The following is a 15,858-nucleotide window of genomic DNA, read 5'->3' as shown; positions in this document are numbered from 1 at the left end:
AGTCATGCCTTGTCCTGCCGGCCCCTCTGCCCAGGGTGGAGCTCGGGCCGTGTGGCCGCCTCTCTTTCCCTGGGCTGTGTGATCAGTGGTCACTTTCTCCACGACGGGCTGTGCTCCCTGGAATGTAGCAATGGTTGTGCTGACTTCAGGAGCAGGTACTTAGTCCTCTGCAGGCCCTGTCTGTAGGTGGGGACAAGTTGGGAGTCTGGGGAAGCAGGGTGAGCGGGTCAGCTCAGGTGTAGGCAGAGCAGCTGTACCCCAATGCTCCGTCCCCCTCTGCTCCCCGAGCTACCCCACTCAGAGGCTCTGCGGGAGGCACAGTAACCCACCATATATCACACTGAGTGAAAGATGTTTTCTGGAGCCCAGTCATCAGCTTGTCCCAACCCAGCCACTTTTCCTCTGATGACCAAGGACCCCCACTTTGGGCTACTCCATCCTAGACAAGCCAGTGCCGTCTCTCAGGAAGCTCTCTGAGCCAGACACTTACCACTCTGCTCTGTTCACCCGATTTCTCCCACCACTTAGCCCACAACTGGGAACTGGAGAGGAATGTTTAAACCTTTCACTCACCACACCTCTGTTTACAGAGTGACCGAATTGAAACAGCCTGGCCAACTCTGGCTCAGGAGGTGGGAATGGTCAAAAGTCGGCCGTCAGCCAGGCTCTCTGAGGGCTTGCTGGAGCCTTGCTCCACTTTGCCCTGGCTCTGGGAGCAAATGCAGTGGGGATGCGTGGGCTCTGCCTGGCCCAGCCCTGGCTGGTTTTGGCCCATGTCCAGGGTGTGCTCCTTGGCTGTGCATGCATCTTGAGAGCAGTTGAAATCCACACATCTGATTCCCTCCCACGGCCCCATTTAACATCTGAAGTTTGTCCTGCTCCTCAGACAGGTAGGGAGGTCAGGTCATTGAAGTAAGTGCCTGGTGTGGGTATTTGTTGTCCCGCCCTTTCTCCTCAAACTGATTGAATGCTTCCTCTAGGGGGGTTGGTGGGTTTATAAGACCACTGAGTCACATTCTGCCCTGGTACTGAAACACCCCAGCATATACTGTCTGCCATTCAACTCCAGTGAATGGTCAGGCCACATGCAAAGTACCTTTTCCCCCTTTTATCTTGTGTCATAGGTCTGGATCCTCTTTTGGCTTGGAGATATCTGTTTGCAATGCTCTTTGGTCTTAACATGTCTCATGAGCGAGGGGTATTGAGTCCACTCCAGGTTGCCGCTGGACACACACAGGAGACTGAATACTGTACATACATGTGGGGCTCCCCCACAGTTACACCCAGATGTCAGTGCAATTAAACACACCGTCTTCACTGCCCTGGTACATATGTCCTACGGACTGGAGATGCAGGCTGGGCTGTTCTTGCGTGATTTTCTACACCAGGGCTCGAACACACGATCTGTATGTATAGATGCATCTGTATTCCCCTCCCCCTCCCCATCCCTCCCTGCCTGTCCTCGCTCCTTACTAACTTCAGAAGAGCATCTTGATTCAGGGATTGAGCTGCCCACATTTGTTCACATGTGGTGTCTTAATCTGAAGTGGGCTCTCTGTTTCTCTCCTGAGCCAGGCTAACACTCTCTCTCCCTCCTGGTTTTTGATGTTGGTGTTAAAGTCTTCTTTCCTCCCTAATCTTGTTTTCCTGATAATATCCAAATTCCAGCAAAAGACAACAACTTTGGGCAAAATCAAAGGCTTTTTGCTCCATCCAGGAACTTATTTTAGAGAGAATGACTTTCCCATCCATTTCCTCTTCCCATGAGAAGAAGGCTGTACCTCTGGTGAGTGGTAACCAGCTGGGGCTGGTTATCTCTGAAGACTGGATGGCCCATGCCTGGGGAGAAGGAGAAGAGTAGGGGATTCTGTTTTCTCCTAAAAGGCCCTTGGTCTACTTCTGCAGATCTGCCTCTGCCCCGATCAGCATCTAGCAGCCTAGTGGTGTAGGACAGTTCCTGGAGACCCAGAGCTCTTGTCACCATGCTCACACATATGTGTGCACACATATGTGGTCTCTGTCCTTCTGTGTGTGCATGTGGGCATGTACACACACTTGTCACCATACTCACAGGTGAAATCTGAACACACGTATGTGATCTCTATCCTGTGTGTGCATGTGGGTGTGTGTATATACGTGCACACACTACCTGTCTATGCTTTTCTCATTTGACCCCACATAGGTAATGCCTGGATTTATGGCCTCTTCAATCACAGTATATACGACAGACATAGTCAAGGTGTTTGGTCTTTGTTTTCCCCATTCTGAACCCATTCCTTGAGGGACAAAACAACACAGAGCTTGTCGTTTGTCCCTGGAAATCCCATCCTAGAAGCCAGGTCAGTGGTCCCAGGATTTATCCTGGTCTGCTGGCTGATTCTGACCCGGGTCCTCCTCTACTGCTGGTCCCTGGTAGAGTAGGGTTCGCAAAGCATGACTCAGATCAGTGTCTGGTCTGAGCCGGGGGTGGGAGGGGCCCTTTTGGCCCTTATCCTTGACCCTCCTCCACAGACACTTTCCAAAGATTCAGGGGCCATTATGTAAGAAAGTCCCTCCTCCATCCGCCCATTCATTCAACCAAGACTTACTAAGTCCCCATTTTATGCCAAGTTCTCATTGCTGGGGCACAGCAAGGAACAAGAGGGCCAAGGTCCCTGCCAGAAGGAGCTGACCTTCCAGTGCAACTTCCTAAGTTCCTTTCACTCCCCTTCTCCAGCTGTGCTCACAGAACCACCCACCCAGCAGCCAAAACTCCCACTAGGTTTTTCACACTTCTCGGTTCAGAGACTTGAAGACGGCTTAGGGAGTCAAGAGCCCTGGGTCCTAATGCTGCCCTGCTTGGCCAGTGTAGGCCTTGAGCAGCGTGGTCACCCGCACACCACCCTGGGCACCCGTGGTCTGCAGGTCTCTGTGGACAGTGATCACTCCTGTCCTCTGTGTTACCATAGCCTGGCATTCGGCACTGACTTAATAGAATGAGGATGCACTTTAAAGCCAGGCCGACAACTACATATTTTGGTCTGCTGGTGATTCAGCACATGTTTGAACCTCTCTAAGTTTCTTTGCTTGGGTGCAAAATGTGACATAGTAACAAACATTGCATTGCTGTGAAGACAAGTGTTGAACCAGTGTGAGCTGCAGATCTGATCTCCTTCTCTGGCACATACAAAGGGCTTTGTACATGATGGTCCCCAACCTGTCCTTTAGGAGTACTGACTAAGCAAAGATGCTCATTTTCTGAAAAGGGTAGAACTAGCTGGGTTGACCGCTGGCTTGTATACTGTAACCGTGACGAATCCAGCATCGTACAGTGCACAAGCAGTGCTGTAGACAGCTCATTTGCTCTTGTTAGGTTTGAGGAAGTCAAGGGACATATTCTTATCCCAACTTTAGAGATGGGGAAACTTGGTCTTAGGGAGGTTATACTGTGACGCCATCAGTTCAGTTCAGTTGCTCAGTCGTGTCCGAATCTTTGTGACCCCATGAATTGCAGCACACCAGGCCTCCCTGTCCATCACCAACTCCCAGTGTTCACTCAGACTCATGTGCATCGAGTTGGTGATGCCATCCAGCCATCTCATCCTCTGTCATCCCCTTCTCCTTCTTCCCCCAATCCCTCCCAGCATCAGGGTCTTTTCCAATGAGTCAACTCTTTGCATGAGGTGGCCAAAGTATTGGAGTTTCAGCTTCAGCATCAGTCCTTCCAATGAATAGCCAGGACTGATCTCCTTTAGGATAGACTGGTTGGATCTCCTTGCAGTCCAAGGAACTCTCAAGAGTCTTCTCCAACACCACACTTCAAAAGCATCAGTTCTTCGGCGCTCAGCTTTCTTCACAGTCCAACTCTCACATCCATACATGACCACTGGAAAAACCATAGCCTTGACTAGACGGACCTTTGTTGGCAAAGTGATGTCTCTGCTTTTCAATATGCTATCTAGGTTGTTCATAACTTTCCTTCCAAGGAGTAAGCGTCTTTTAATTTCATGGCTGCAGTCACCATCTGCAGTGATTTTGGAACCCCCAAAAATAAAGTCTGACACTGTTTCCACTGTTTCCCCATCCATTTCCCATGAAGTGATGGGACCAGATGCCATGATCTTAGTTTTCTGAATGTTGAGCTTTAAGCCAACTTTTTCACTCTCCTCTCCTCTCATCAAGAGGCTTTTTAGTTCCTCTTCACTTTCTGCCATAAGGGTGGTGTCATCTGCATATCTGAGGTTATTGATATTTCTCCTAGCAATCTTGATTCCAGCTTGTGTTTCTTCTAGCCCAGTGTTTCTCATGATGTACTCTGCATATAAGTTAAATAATCAGGGTGACAATATACAGCCTTGACGTACTCCTTTTCCTATTTGGAACCAGTCTGTTGTTCCATGTCCAGTTCTAACTGTTGTTTCCTGACCTGCATATAGAGGCAGGTCAGGTGGTCTGGTATTCCCATCTCTTGAAGAATTTTCCACAGTTTATTGTGGTCCACACAGTCAAAGGCTTTGGCATAGTCAATAAAGCAGAAATAGATGTTTTTCTGGAACTCTCTTGCTTTTTCCATGATCCAGTGGATGTTGGCAATTTGATCACTGGTTCCTCTGCCTTTTCTAAAACCAGCTTGAACGGCTGGAAGTTCATGGTTCACGTATTGCTGAAGCCTGGCCTGGAGAATTTTGAGCATTACTTTAATAGCGTGTGAGATGAGTGCAATTGTGCGGTAGTTTGAGCATTCTTTGGCATTGCCTTTCTTTGCGATTGGAATGAGAACTGACCTTTTCCAGTCCTGTGGCCATTGCTGAGTTTTCCAAATTAGCTGACATATTGAGTGCAGCACTTTCACAGCATCATCTTCCAGGATTTGAAATAGCTCTACTGGAATTCCATCACCTCCAATAGCTTTGTTCGTAGTGATGCTTTCTAAGGCCCACTTGACTTCACATTCCAGGATGTCTGGCTCTAGGTCAGTGATCACACCATCATGATTATCTGGGTCGTGAAGCTCTTTTTTGTACAGTTCTGTGTATTCTTGCCATCTCTTCTTAATATCTTCTGCTTCTGTTAGGTCCATACCATTTCTGTCCTTTATTGAGCCTGTCTTTGCATGAAATGTTCCCTTGGGATCTCTAATTTTCTTGAAGAGATCTCTAGTCTTTCCCATTCTGTTGTTTTCCTCAATTTCTTTGCATTGATCACTAAGGAAGGCTTTCTTATCTCTCCTTGCTATTCTTTGGAACTCTGCATTCAGATGCTTATATCTTTCCTTTTCTCCTTTGCTTTTCACTTCTCTTCTTTTCACAGCTATTTGTAAGGCCTCCTCAGACCGCCATTTTGCTTTTTTGCATTTCTTTTCCATGGGGATGGTCTTGATCCCTGTCTCCTGTACAGTGTCACAAACCTCCGTTCATAGTTCATCAGATACTCTGTCTATCAGATCTAGTCCCTTAAGTCTGTTTCTCACTTCTACTGTATAATCATAAGGGATTTGATTTAGGTCATACCTGAATGATCTAGTGGTTTTCCCCACTTTCTTCAATTTAAGTCTGAATTTGGCAATAAGGAGTTCATAATCTGAGGCACAGTCAGCTCCTGGTCTTGTTTTTGCTGTCTGTATAGAGCTTCTCCATCTTTGGCTGCAAAGAATATAATCAATGTGATTTCAGTGTTGACCATCTGGTGATGTCCATGTGTAGAGTTTTCTCTTGTGTTGTTGGAAGAGGGTGTTTGCTATGACCAGTGTGTTCTCTTGGCAAAACTCTATTAGTCTTTGCCCTGCTTCATTCCGTACTCCAAGGCCAAATTTGCCTGTTACTCCAGGTATTTCTTGACTTCCTACTTTTGCATTCCAGTCCCCTATAATGAAAAGGACATCTTTTGGGGGTGTTAGTTCTAAAAGGTCTTGTAGGTCTTCATAGAACCGTTCAACTTCAGCTTCTTCAGCATTACTGGTTGGGGCATAGACTTAGATTCCTGTGATATTGAATGGTTTGCCTTGGAAACGAACGGAGATCATTCTGTCGTTTTTGAGATTGCATCCAAGTACTGCATTTCGGACTCTTTTGTTGACCATGATGCCATATGGGTGGGTAAATGTCAAGGCCAGACTAGAATTCAGATTTTCTAATTCTATGAATAGCACTGACCTATCTTCAAACGTCTGACACTTATAGAGCACTACATAGAAGAAGTGTCTTATATACATGATTGTATTCGTCCTTACAATAGCTTATTTATGACAGAGACAGTATAGGATCCTAGAGGTGAGGAAACTAAAGTCAGAAAAGTTGGGTGATTTTCCTAAGCTCACTTAGCTGGAAAGTAATTCACGTCAGAACTTGAACCCATGGCTCCTTGCTGCTCTGCCACAGAAGGAGGAGCTCTCTTGCCAGTATCACTGGCCATCTTTCTAAATATCATGGTGGCCACTGTTCTCTCAGTCAGGCCACTGCATACAATGACCAGTCTCTTTCTATGACCTTGGTCTGAATTTCTCCAGGGTTTGGGTTCATCAGCTACCTAAATATAAAGTTGGTTTGTTTGGGGCTAAAATCAACTTAAGTCAAGTAGTATGGGACCAAGAATATTTTGTGCTGATCAAATAAATGATAAGCTTGGTAGATATATGTCTGTTTTTTAAAATGGAGATCACCAAGTAGTTTAATAAATGTCTTTTGATGTAGAGACTCTTTCAAATCATTGGGAAATCATGATAAGAAGGTGTCTTAGGGTGAAAGGACAGGAGAAATTTATGGGAAAAGGAAGCGAGTTATTTGTTTAATCTCATGCTGCCTCTGGGCACAATAACCACTTTCTTCCTCCTTGTACCCCAGTTCTCTATGGTGAAAAATAGAGTTCAAGGAGGGGCATATGGAGGCATTTTTTTGGCTCCCAGATAGAGGTGTACAGATAAGAAAAATTAGATAAAATCCAGGTTTGTGTTTCCTCAAGCTTTGTGTTTTAACTTAGCTCTTGGTTGAGCGAAAGTGCTTTCCTGATAAATCCGTATGGAAGAGCAGAGACCCTTTGGGTCTGTGTGTGGCTAACCTTTCCATATAGACTGCATTTTATTGTCCTGTGGGTCAGGCTGAATCAGAGGAACTGATGTTGCCCCCACCCACTTCCTGTCTCCCCCCAAAGGATCTGGGGGTCTTCTTAGGTCCTGCTGCTGGTACACTCCCCCCAGGAATGTTTTCTGTGCATCTGCCACTGATGTAGAGTATGGATCCAAGCAGGCTCTGATTGTTGGACCAATCACACCCAGAGAGTAAGACATGTTGCTCTTTGAGGGAAAAACCAAGTCCTCATTTAAGGTGGAAACAAGAAGAACAGCAGAAAACTCTAGGATGATGCCTGGAGTGTTCTTGTGGGGAGGACACCCTGTAGTTTCACAGGCTTGTCTCGGGGCCAGTGCAGCACTCACAGGCTGCGGAGCCAGGCGCCTAAACTGCCTAGGCCTCTAGAACCCGACGCTGTAAATAAGGTCATCTGTTTCTCTTGGTGTTTGCCCAAACATTTGGGTTGAAATTATTTCCATTCACAGAAAAATGATTTGTTAGAAGCTGAGGGAAATGTTGAAGGGAAGGTGAGGCCCTTTGATCTGTTGTTTTGTGCTGCCTGAGCAAGGGAAGGGTCACATTTTTGAACAAATATCAATGACTAAACTGCGGTTGATCTTGTTTTAAAATGTTTTTAAGTTGCTGGTAAATAGGAGGAGGGGCAGAGGTGGTGGGGAGTGTAAGAGCAGGGGGAGCAGGTGCTTGCCTGTGAGAGCAAGTGGGCACAGACTGGACTGTGTGCTGAGGGCTCTGATGATTCCTGTTGATTTACAACGTCCGGGAGGTAAAGGGTCCTCTGGGATGGGGCAAGGTGAGGACGTGTGGTGCTGATTGGGCTGCAGCCTGGGTTTGAGGGGAAGGAGAGGCCAGCCGTTCCAGCTGCATCCAGTGTGAACAGAGGCTGGGATTTAATCTGGCCTTCTCTGATGGCTCAGACAATAAAGAATCCACCTGCCAATGCAGGAGATGTAAGAGACGAGGGTTTGACCCCTGGGTCAGGAAGATCCCCTGGAGAAGGAAACGGCAACCCACTCCAGTATTCTTGCCTGGGAAATCCCATGGACAGAAGAGCCTGGTGGGCTACAGTCCAGGGGTAACACACTTTTCACACTTTGTTATGTGAGGGCCCCGCTGAGGGGGTCGGAGTCTCCCATGGGGAGGGAGGCCTTGTCAGTGGGATGGCTCCATGGTCCTCAGTGGGCTGGCCATATGGGGAAGGTCCCAGATGGAGGTCTAACCCCAGTGGCAAGGAGAGGGTTGGGGGTGAAGGGAGGCACTAAATCCAGCCTGCAGCCCCATCCCAGCTCGTAGCATCAGCTCAACTTGTGCAATCCCACTGCTCCCCTTAAGTTGAAAAGCCAGACCACAGGTGTGCCCTTGGGTGGCCCTTGCAGGCATCATGCATTGGGCTGAGGTAGAAGGGGGTCTCTGGATTTAAATGTCCAGATCTGGGAAGCAGAGAGTCAACTGTAAGGGGTTATCAATAGGACAGCCATGCAATTTGTTGTCTAAACCAGGGTACTTTTGAGAATGAAGGACTTCCCTCGTGGTCAATGGTTAAGACTTTGACTTCTAGTGCCGGGGGCCAGGTTTGATCCCTGCTTGGGGAGCCAAGATCCCGTATGCCTTGCAGCCAAAAAAACCAAAGCATAGAACAGAAGCAATATTGTAACGAATTCAATAAAGACTTTTTAAATGGTCCATAACCAAAAAAAAAAAAAAAATCTTAAAAAAAAAGTGGGCATTATTTCTAATTATGCCTGGGGGGGAAAGCAATACATCAAAATGTCCTAGGAAAACTGAGCTATATGGTCACCATAGTTTTCATGCCATATCTGATGCTGCTTTGAAGTTAACACAATATCATTTACCAGTAGCTGCAGTGGGACTGAATGGCAGAAGTAATTTGCCATCAATTTCCTGGACAGCTGATCTGAGTCCTGAGAATCCATGCCTGTGAGGGGAGCCAGTGGCACCTCTTCATAGGAGGTGATATCCTCAGGGCAGCATCAGCAGGCCTGGCTCTGATGGCTCTGAGTCCAAGGTCACTGACAAGGAGACAATCCCTGCCCGTGTCACAGGGATTCTTTGTGCTTTGGGATGTTTCGGCATGATCTGGGGATCTGTATTCCCACCCTCTTCTGAAAGAACCCCTGGCTCCAGAGACGGAGTGAGGCTCCCTCCGCTGTGCCTGAGCAGAGCTGAGAGCATTTGTCACGGTGCGGGGTAATGTCAACCCGTCTGTCCCTGGGCTGGCAGCTGCTATGGGCAGGGTCACATCCCCAGTGCTGGCACCGCAGCCCTTGACCAGCCCTGAGCTCACCATGCTTTCTTGGCCATCACAGGTGGACAGTCGAACCGAAGAGAATGACATGAACAAGCGGAGGCGGAAGGGCTTCAACAACCTGCACGAGGTTCGTGTGCTCACTGTCGGTTTACACAGAGGCCTGTTTCCTGACAGCCGGTGGCCACAGCCCAGCGCCTGATGGAGGCAGTCGCCCTGCCCTTCTTGCTTTCCTCTCATGAACTGCTGGGTTCCAAGCTTAGCTTGATGGGAAAACAGTCGGGTCTGGTCACTAGCTATGTCACTCTCCCAGAGTGTGGCTCATGTCTGAGCCACAGATGATGCATTTGAAATGTAGGACATTTTGCAGAATTTTCAAAGATTAAATAGTAGGCATAGGAGGAACATATCTCAACATAATAACGGCCATATACAACAAACCCAGAGCAAACACTATTCTCAATGGTGAAAAACTGAAAGCATTTCCTCTAAAATCAGGAAACAAGGCAAAGGTGCCCACTCTCACCACGATTATTCAGCATAGTTTTAGAAGTCCTAGCCATGGCAATCAGAGAAGAAAAAGAAATAAAAGGAGTCCAGGTTGGAAAAGAAGTAAGATTCTCAGTCTACAGATGACGAGATTCTCTACATGCCAGAGTCAAGATTGCATGCATGCAAAGTCGCTTCAGTCATGTCCAACTCTATGCGACCCCATAGACGGCAGCCCACCAGGGTCCTCCGTCCACAGGATTCTCCAGGCAAGAATACTGGAGTGGGTTGCCATGTCCTTGGTTTAATTTAATCTTAAAGATTAAATAAGAGGATATGTAAGCAGGTATGCATGCACATACCATGCCAGTCATGGTCTCTGGCACCTAGGTTAATCACGATATAATCACTATTAATAGTAAGTAGTAAAGAGGCACCAGCAGTCCCACTATTCTCCCAGTCCTCATTTCTACTTTTTATGTTTTCTGTACCTTTAGTCTTTAAGGCGAATGTCCCAGTACCCACAGGTGCCACCTTCTGGTGAAAGAAGAAAGTTACAGGCTACTTTGTCAAAGCCAAAGTAGCCTTTACTTTGTCAGACGGTAAAGAGTCTGCCTGTAGTGCGGGAGACCCGGGTTCAATCCCTGGGTTGGGAAGATCCCCTAGAGAAGGAAATGGCAACCCACTCCAGTACTCTTGCCTGGAAAATTCCAGGGACTGAGGAGCCTGGTAGGCTACAGTCCATGGGGTCACAAAGAGTCGGACACAACTGAGCGACTTCACTTTCACTTGTCAAAGCCAAGCATGAGTCTCTCTTCTACTACTGAAAAATTGATCAGAAGAAAAAGCTTACCGGTTCTTGCTTCTTCAGGCAGCTCTTTAAAGAGACCTGAGATATATACCTCATTCCAAGTGAAAGAAAGTGAAAGCTGCTCAGTCATGTATGTCCAACTCTTTGCGACCCCATGGACTATACAGTCCATGAAATTCTCCAGGCCAGAATACTGGAGTGGGTAGCCTTTCCTTTCTTCAGTGGCTCTTTCCAACCCAGGGATCGAAATCAAGTCTCCCGCATTGCAGGCGGATTCTTTACCAGCTGAGTCACAAGTGGAGCCCAAGAATACTGGAGTGGGTAGCCTATCCCTTCTTCAGCAGATCTTCCCGACCCAGGAATCAAACCAGGGTCTCCTGCATTGCAGGCAGATTCTTTACCAACCGAGCTATCAGGGAAGCCCCACACCTCATTCCAAAGAGCCACTCTAATCCCACAAAAGCAGGCTAGATACTGTCTGTGAATTGTAAGAATACCAGCTTTAGCTAGCCTACTGGCTGATACCAAAACAATGACTAAAAGGCACAAGGGATAATTTGTAGGATACATTCGTACTTGATTTATAGGACTTAGGAGAAAAGTTCTGTTACTTATATGATTGAGAGCTGTTGCTCTTGGGTCTGGTGTGAGCAGGAAGCCAGCTGAGAGGATGAAGCCGTGGCTGAGAAACATCCCATTCTCTAGTTCCGGGGCACTGCCTCAGCTCCAAGCGCCTGTGATTTGCTCCCGCCTCCTCCTAAGAAGCTTCCCTTGGATACACTTTGTCCCGGGGGAGAAGTCTTCTCCCACCTTTCATCTGTGCCTTATTTGAGGGGGTGTTTGTACTGTTTCTGTCGCTGGCAGCACAGGAGTCAGTGTGGGAAGAAATCTGGTCACACCTGCCTCTTCTGAAATGGCTCTATTTTCTTGGCCAGCTGTTTGCTTAAGTGAGATTTAACCAAGCAATAATTTCCTCTAAATTCTTACTACTCGAAGTGTGAGCCAAGAACCAGGGCAGCAGTATCACCTGGAAGCTGGTTAAAAATACAGACTCTCAGGGCCCACCCCAGACCCACTGAATCCAAATCTGGTTTTGAAGTGATTCATGAGCACATGAATGTCTGCAAAGGGCCAGTCTGCATGACCCACTGTCCTGGCCTACTTTGGGCTGTACAAACAGTGACCAGCCTAATAAACTTGCCCTATTCACACTCAAGACTGGATTGCTATGCAGAGTTGCAGTTCCCGCTTTGAAGTGGGGAGTGACTCTTTGATTTGTATTTGTCCAACTCTTCAGAGTGGCTGTGCATACCAGGTTTCCCATGGGGCTGCTACACTTAGGGAATCTTAAAAGAAAAAAAACCCAAAACAATTGACTATAGCTTATTTCTTCTCATGAATTTCTTCTAAGTGAACATATCTTTGTTTTGAGAACATCTGTTCCTGTAAGGGAGATGCATTGTTTCCTTGGGAAAACTGACTGCCCTCTTGACATGACAATGCCATTTGTATTTCTGAGGCTGATGGGAGCAGATCTATGGTACCAGGGAACAGACATTTACTGGACAGCAATCAGTTTCAATGTTTTATTTTTAGCAGATGAGCTAAGAAAATCTTACATGGAATTCCATTTTATAAAGCAGCATAACCAAGCAGTCAAGGTCAGCCTCTAAACAGTCACAAGTCATGTTGATATCATGTATCTCAAAACAAAGCAATGAGAAGGACCCCTCACCTCTGTGACATCCTTCTTCAAAATCCCTAACTCTAGTCTAATCATGAGCAACCATCAGACCTACCCAGATGGAGGGACTTTGTACAAAATAGCTGACCTGTGTACTTCACAGCTGTCAAGGTCATGAAAGACAGAGAAAGATGGAGAAAGTGTTTCAGATGGGAGGAGGTGGAGGAGGCATGATAATTAAATGCAGTGTGGGATGCTGGATTGCATCCTGGAACCTAAAAGGACATCCGTGGGAAACTGGTGCAGTCTGAATCAAGTCCATAGTTCTGTTAATGGTATCATGCCAGTGTGAATTTCTAGGGTTTGATAACAGTGCCATGATTATTCCATATGTTAATGTTAAGTGCAGCTGCATCTGTGGTATGCAGGAGCTATCTGTGCTGTCTTTGTAACTTTTCAGTCAGTCTAAAATTATTTCAAAATTAAACTTTTTTTAAAAAAAAGATAGAAACAACAGGGCAGAACTGGTTGCCATCAGGCTTGGGGTGCAGAGGAGAGGGGAAGCTCGGCGCCTGTGCCTTGCCCCACCGATACCCCCTCTTGCTTCATTCATCCCCACTACTCTTCACCTCCTATCAGCCACGTGATGGGTTTGCAAACTGTTCTTTTCATCATTTCATTATTTTATTTTTGCAACAGTTACGTGAGGGTGGGTTACTGCTCCCATTTTACAAATGAGGAAACGTCAGAGAAGTCAGAATTCAAACACTGTCTGGCTCCCAAGCCTGGCTGTGCCCACCTTTGGGGAACCATGTCCCACCTTTGAGCATTGTCTCCATTGGGCGTTGCCTGCTCTGTCTACCTCACTTTCTCAGGCCATAGAGGGTGTCCTTCTTCAGGAAACTGTCCCTGTTGTGAGCCTCTAGGCCTACCCCATGATGTCTGGGTTCTGGATCCAACAACCAATGCTCTGATTTGGCCTTTGCAGCCTTCAGCCTTTTCCAGCCAGAGCTTGGGCTCCAATCAAGAGGGCATTAAGGAAGGTGGGAATCAGAACAAAGTCAAGTCCATGGCAAGTCAGCTGCTGGCCAAGTTCGAGGAGAGCTCACGGAACCCCTCAATCCTGAGGCAGGTGAGTCCTGTCAAACATCCACTGACCTTGCCTTCCTGGTGACAAGAACCTGCTGAGAAGCCAGCAAATGTCAGGCAAGTGCTGGATTTCAGGTATGCCAGCCAGTCCTGGCTCAAAAGGAGACTTGAGCTTCTTCTTGATCTGGAGTCAGACTTTCCTAAAAGGGGCCGGAAAGCAAGTATTTTAGACTTTAGGGTCAATGTGATCTCTCTTTCAATGACTCAACTCTGCTGTAATGGCAGAGTCACTGTGAATGCAGCCATGAACAGTATGTAAACAAATACATGTGGCGGTGTGCCAATAAAACTTTATTTACAAACACAGGCAGCAGGCCGGATTTGGCCCGAGGACTGTAGTTTGCTGATGCCTGTTCTGCATTGGAGATAAAATCCTTTCCCTGATTTTGTTTTGCTTTGCAACCATGGCTGGGTTTGCAGTCATCTTTGAGACGGTACAGCTGGAGGAAGCTTTAGAGATGCTGACTGTCTGAGGGTCTAAGGCCATGGTGAAAACCCCGTCCAAACCAGGGGAAAAACTGAACCACAGGTCTTAGCTCCATGTGGGCCTACAGGAATGGAGACCAACCTCCTGAGTGTACCCTGGTGCTCCTCTCTCCTTGTTCCCTTGGGTCAGGCTGGCAGGGCTGTTTGTCTGACCAGGATCTGTGTAAGACTGAAGACGGTGAGATGCTGTGGGTCAGGCTGCAGACCCAGCCCTCTTATCTAAGACTCTGACTTGGAGTGTGCACTTGCGTGGTTTCATTTGCTCCCCTGAATTTCTTTGGGACACCACTGACACATTACAAAGGCTTGGGACAAGGGGTTCAGTTTCTCTTTGGAGAATATCCGTCACAAAGACAGAATTAGGCCCCTCTCAGGAGAAGGACTAACTCTTGGTTAATTTGGTTCAGAGGCAATCATAAACATCTTTCTAGTCTTGATGTAGATCATGCCCCTTCTGGAAAAACTGACCTTCCCCAGGAAGCCAGGTTTTATTGTAAGGAGGTTTCTGAGATTTGTAACTGTCTGAATTGTTTGCTCAACTGGCCCGTCTGGAGGCTTGACCCCTTGCGGTCCCCAGGTATTGATGAGGGCTCTCTTCCTTTAGAAGGACTGTAGCATCCCTGTCGTCCAATGGGCAGGAGGGACTTTGGGAATAGCCACCCTGGCCTGGCACGGGCTCTGGCAGTGCCTGCTCAGTGCCCCGGTCCGAGCCAAAAACACTGGCTCCTGGGGATACACACATTGTCTAGAGAAGGGGACCACGAGACTTGCTGTTAACAGGGACAGAGGGCTGGGGTTCATGTTTCCAGCTGGGCACAGCTTGCCAGAGCTCAGCCCTGGGCTTGCTCAGCATCTGCAAACTCTGTCTCCCTGCCTCTTCTCCTCTCCTGCCTCCGAGTGTCTCATTCTGACTCGCCTTTTCCTTCCTATTTCCTGTGGCTGCTTTTTTTCGGACTCACCTTCCTCCTCCCAGGAGCACCGTGTCTCAGGGATAGGTAAGCCTATACTGCGCTCTTCCTCTGACCCTCCTGTTAACTCTCGCTGTCCCAAGCCGGAGGAGCCCACACCCAGCCCATCACCACCTCTGAAAAGGCAGGTAGGGCTCCTTCCAGTGGACGCTGTCTTGGTGAAGCCAGAGGGGACTTTGATCCAGAGGGGTGGGGTCCATAGCTCTCTCTGCACCCCACGTAGGGCTGAGTATAGATTCTCTGGGAAGGCAGATACAACTTGAGGTTACCACCCTTATAGGTAAGGATAACCAAGGATGCAGCATCTTAAATACGTGCCAGTTGGCGATATCGGCTGACCAGCTACCATGCTCTCGGTGCTTTATTTGTTTAGGAAAAAACAGACCACACCACATGCGGTATTTTGTGTAGTGCCCCTGGGATACTCAGCTTATTTGCAGATCTCTTGAGTAGACTGATTTCTAAATCGATGCGGAAAAGTGGCAGTGATGATGGAATGGGCTCAGGTGGCCAGTTAGCCAGATGCCAACAAAGGGGTAAGACTGGGATGTGGTAAGGACCTCCCCAGGTCCCCCAAGGACCTGCCCAGTGGGCAGGGAGGAGCCAGGAGCCATGGGCTCAGGCTTTTTTCCAGTTAACATCTCTGGGTTTGGAATTAGAATCGCTATTATTGACACAGCACTCAAAACAACTGGGCAGCATTAGGAATTTTGTGTTGCTTCCAGGGGTGGGGGTGGTGGATGTCAAAGGAGGTCTGGGTGGATATAGTGCAGTGATTTTATGTCCCTGTGTATAAGAATCATCTAGAGAGCTTTATTTAAAAATGTCGATCTCTGGTATGCACCCCCAAACCAATTACACCTGACTCTCTGGGGGTTGAGCCCAGACATTGAGAACCAGGACAGTACAGGTTCTGATTCGGGGGATCTGGAGTGTTGTCGATA

The 15,858-nt window shown here is 47.6% G+C and overlaps 1 protein-coding gene across 21 annotated transcripts in view; it reads left to right on the top strand.

The window, feature by feature from the left end:
- Window positions 1-15,858, top strand: part of MICAL2 (microtubule associated monooxygenase, calponin and LIM domain containing 2) — a 240,860-nt gene that overhangs the window by 120,099 nt on the left and 104,903 nt on the right. For 16 of the 21 annotated variants that reach the window (XM_086340006.1, XM_086340011.1, XM_086340012.1 and 13 more), the window contains 3 exons: window positions 9,389-9,457; window positions 13,300-13,443; window positions 14,920-15,042. In XM_086340006.1, the coding sequence (XP_086196132.1) occupies window positions 9,389-9,457; window positions 13,300-13,443; window positions 14,920-15,042 (336 nt within the window). The remainder of the gene's footprint in view (window positions 1-9,388; window positions 9,458-13,299; window positions 13,444-14,919; window positions 15,043-15,858) is intronic. The other 5 variants (XM_086340019.1, XM_086340017.1, XM_086340018.1 and 2 more) reach the window with 1 other exon arrangement.

Source organism: Bos grunniens, chromosome 15, assembly GCF_055505025.1.
Source record: "Bos grunniens cultivar Pamir isolate PY7600 chromosome 15, Bosgru_T2T1.0, whole genome shotgun sequence".
Classification (NCBI taxonomy): domain Eukaryota; kingdom Metazoa; phylum Chordata; class Mammalia; order Artiodactyla; family Bovidae; genus Bos; species Bos grunniens.
The sequence above is the reverse complement of the archived record's forward strand: the minus strand, read 5'-3'. Positions and strand labels throughout refer to the sequence as shown.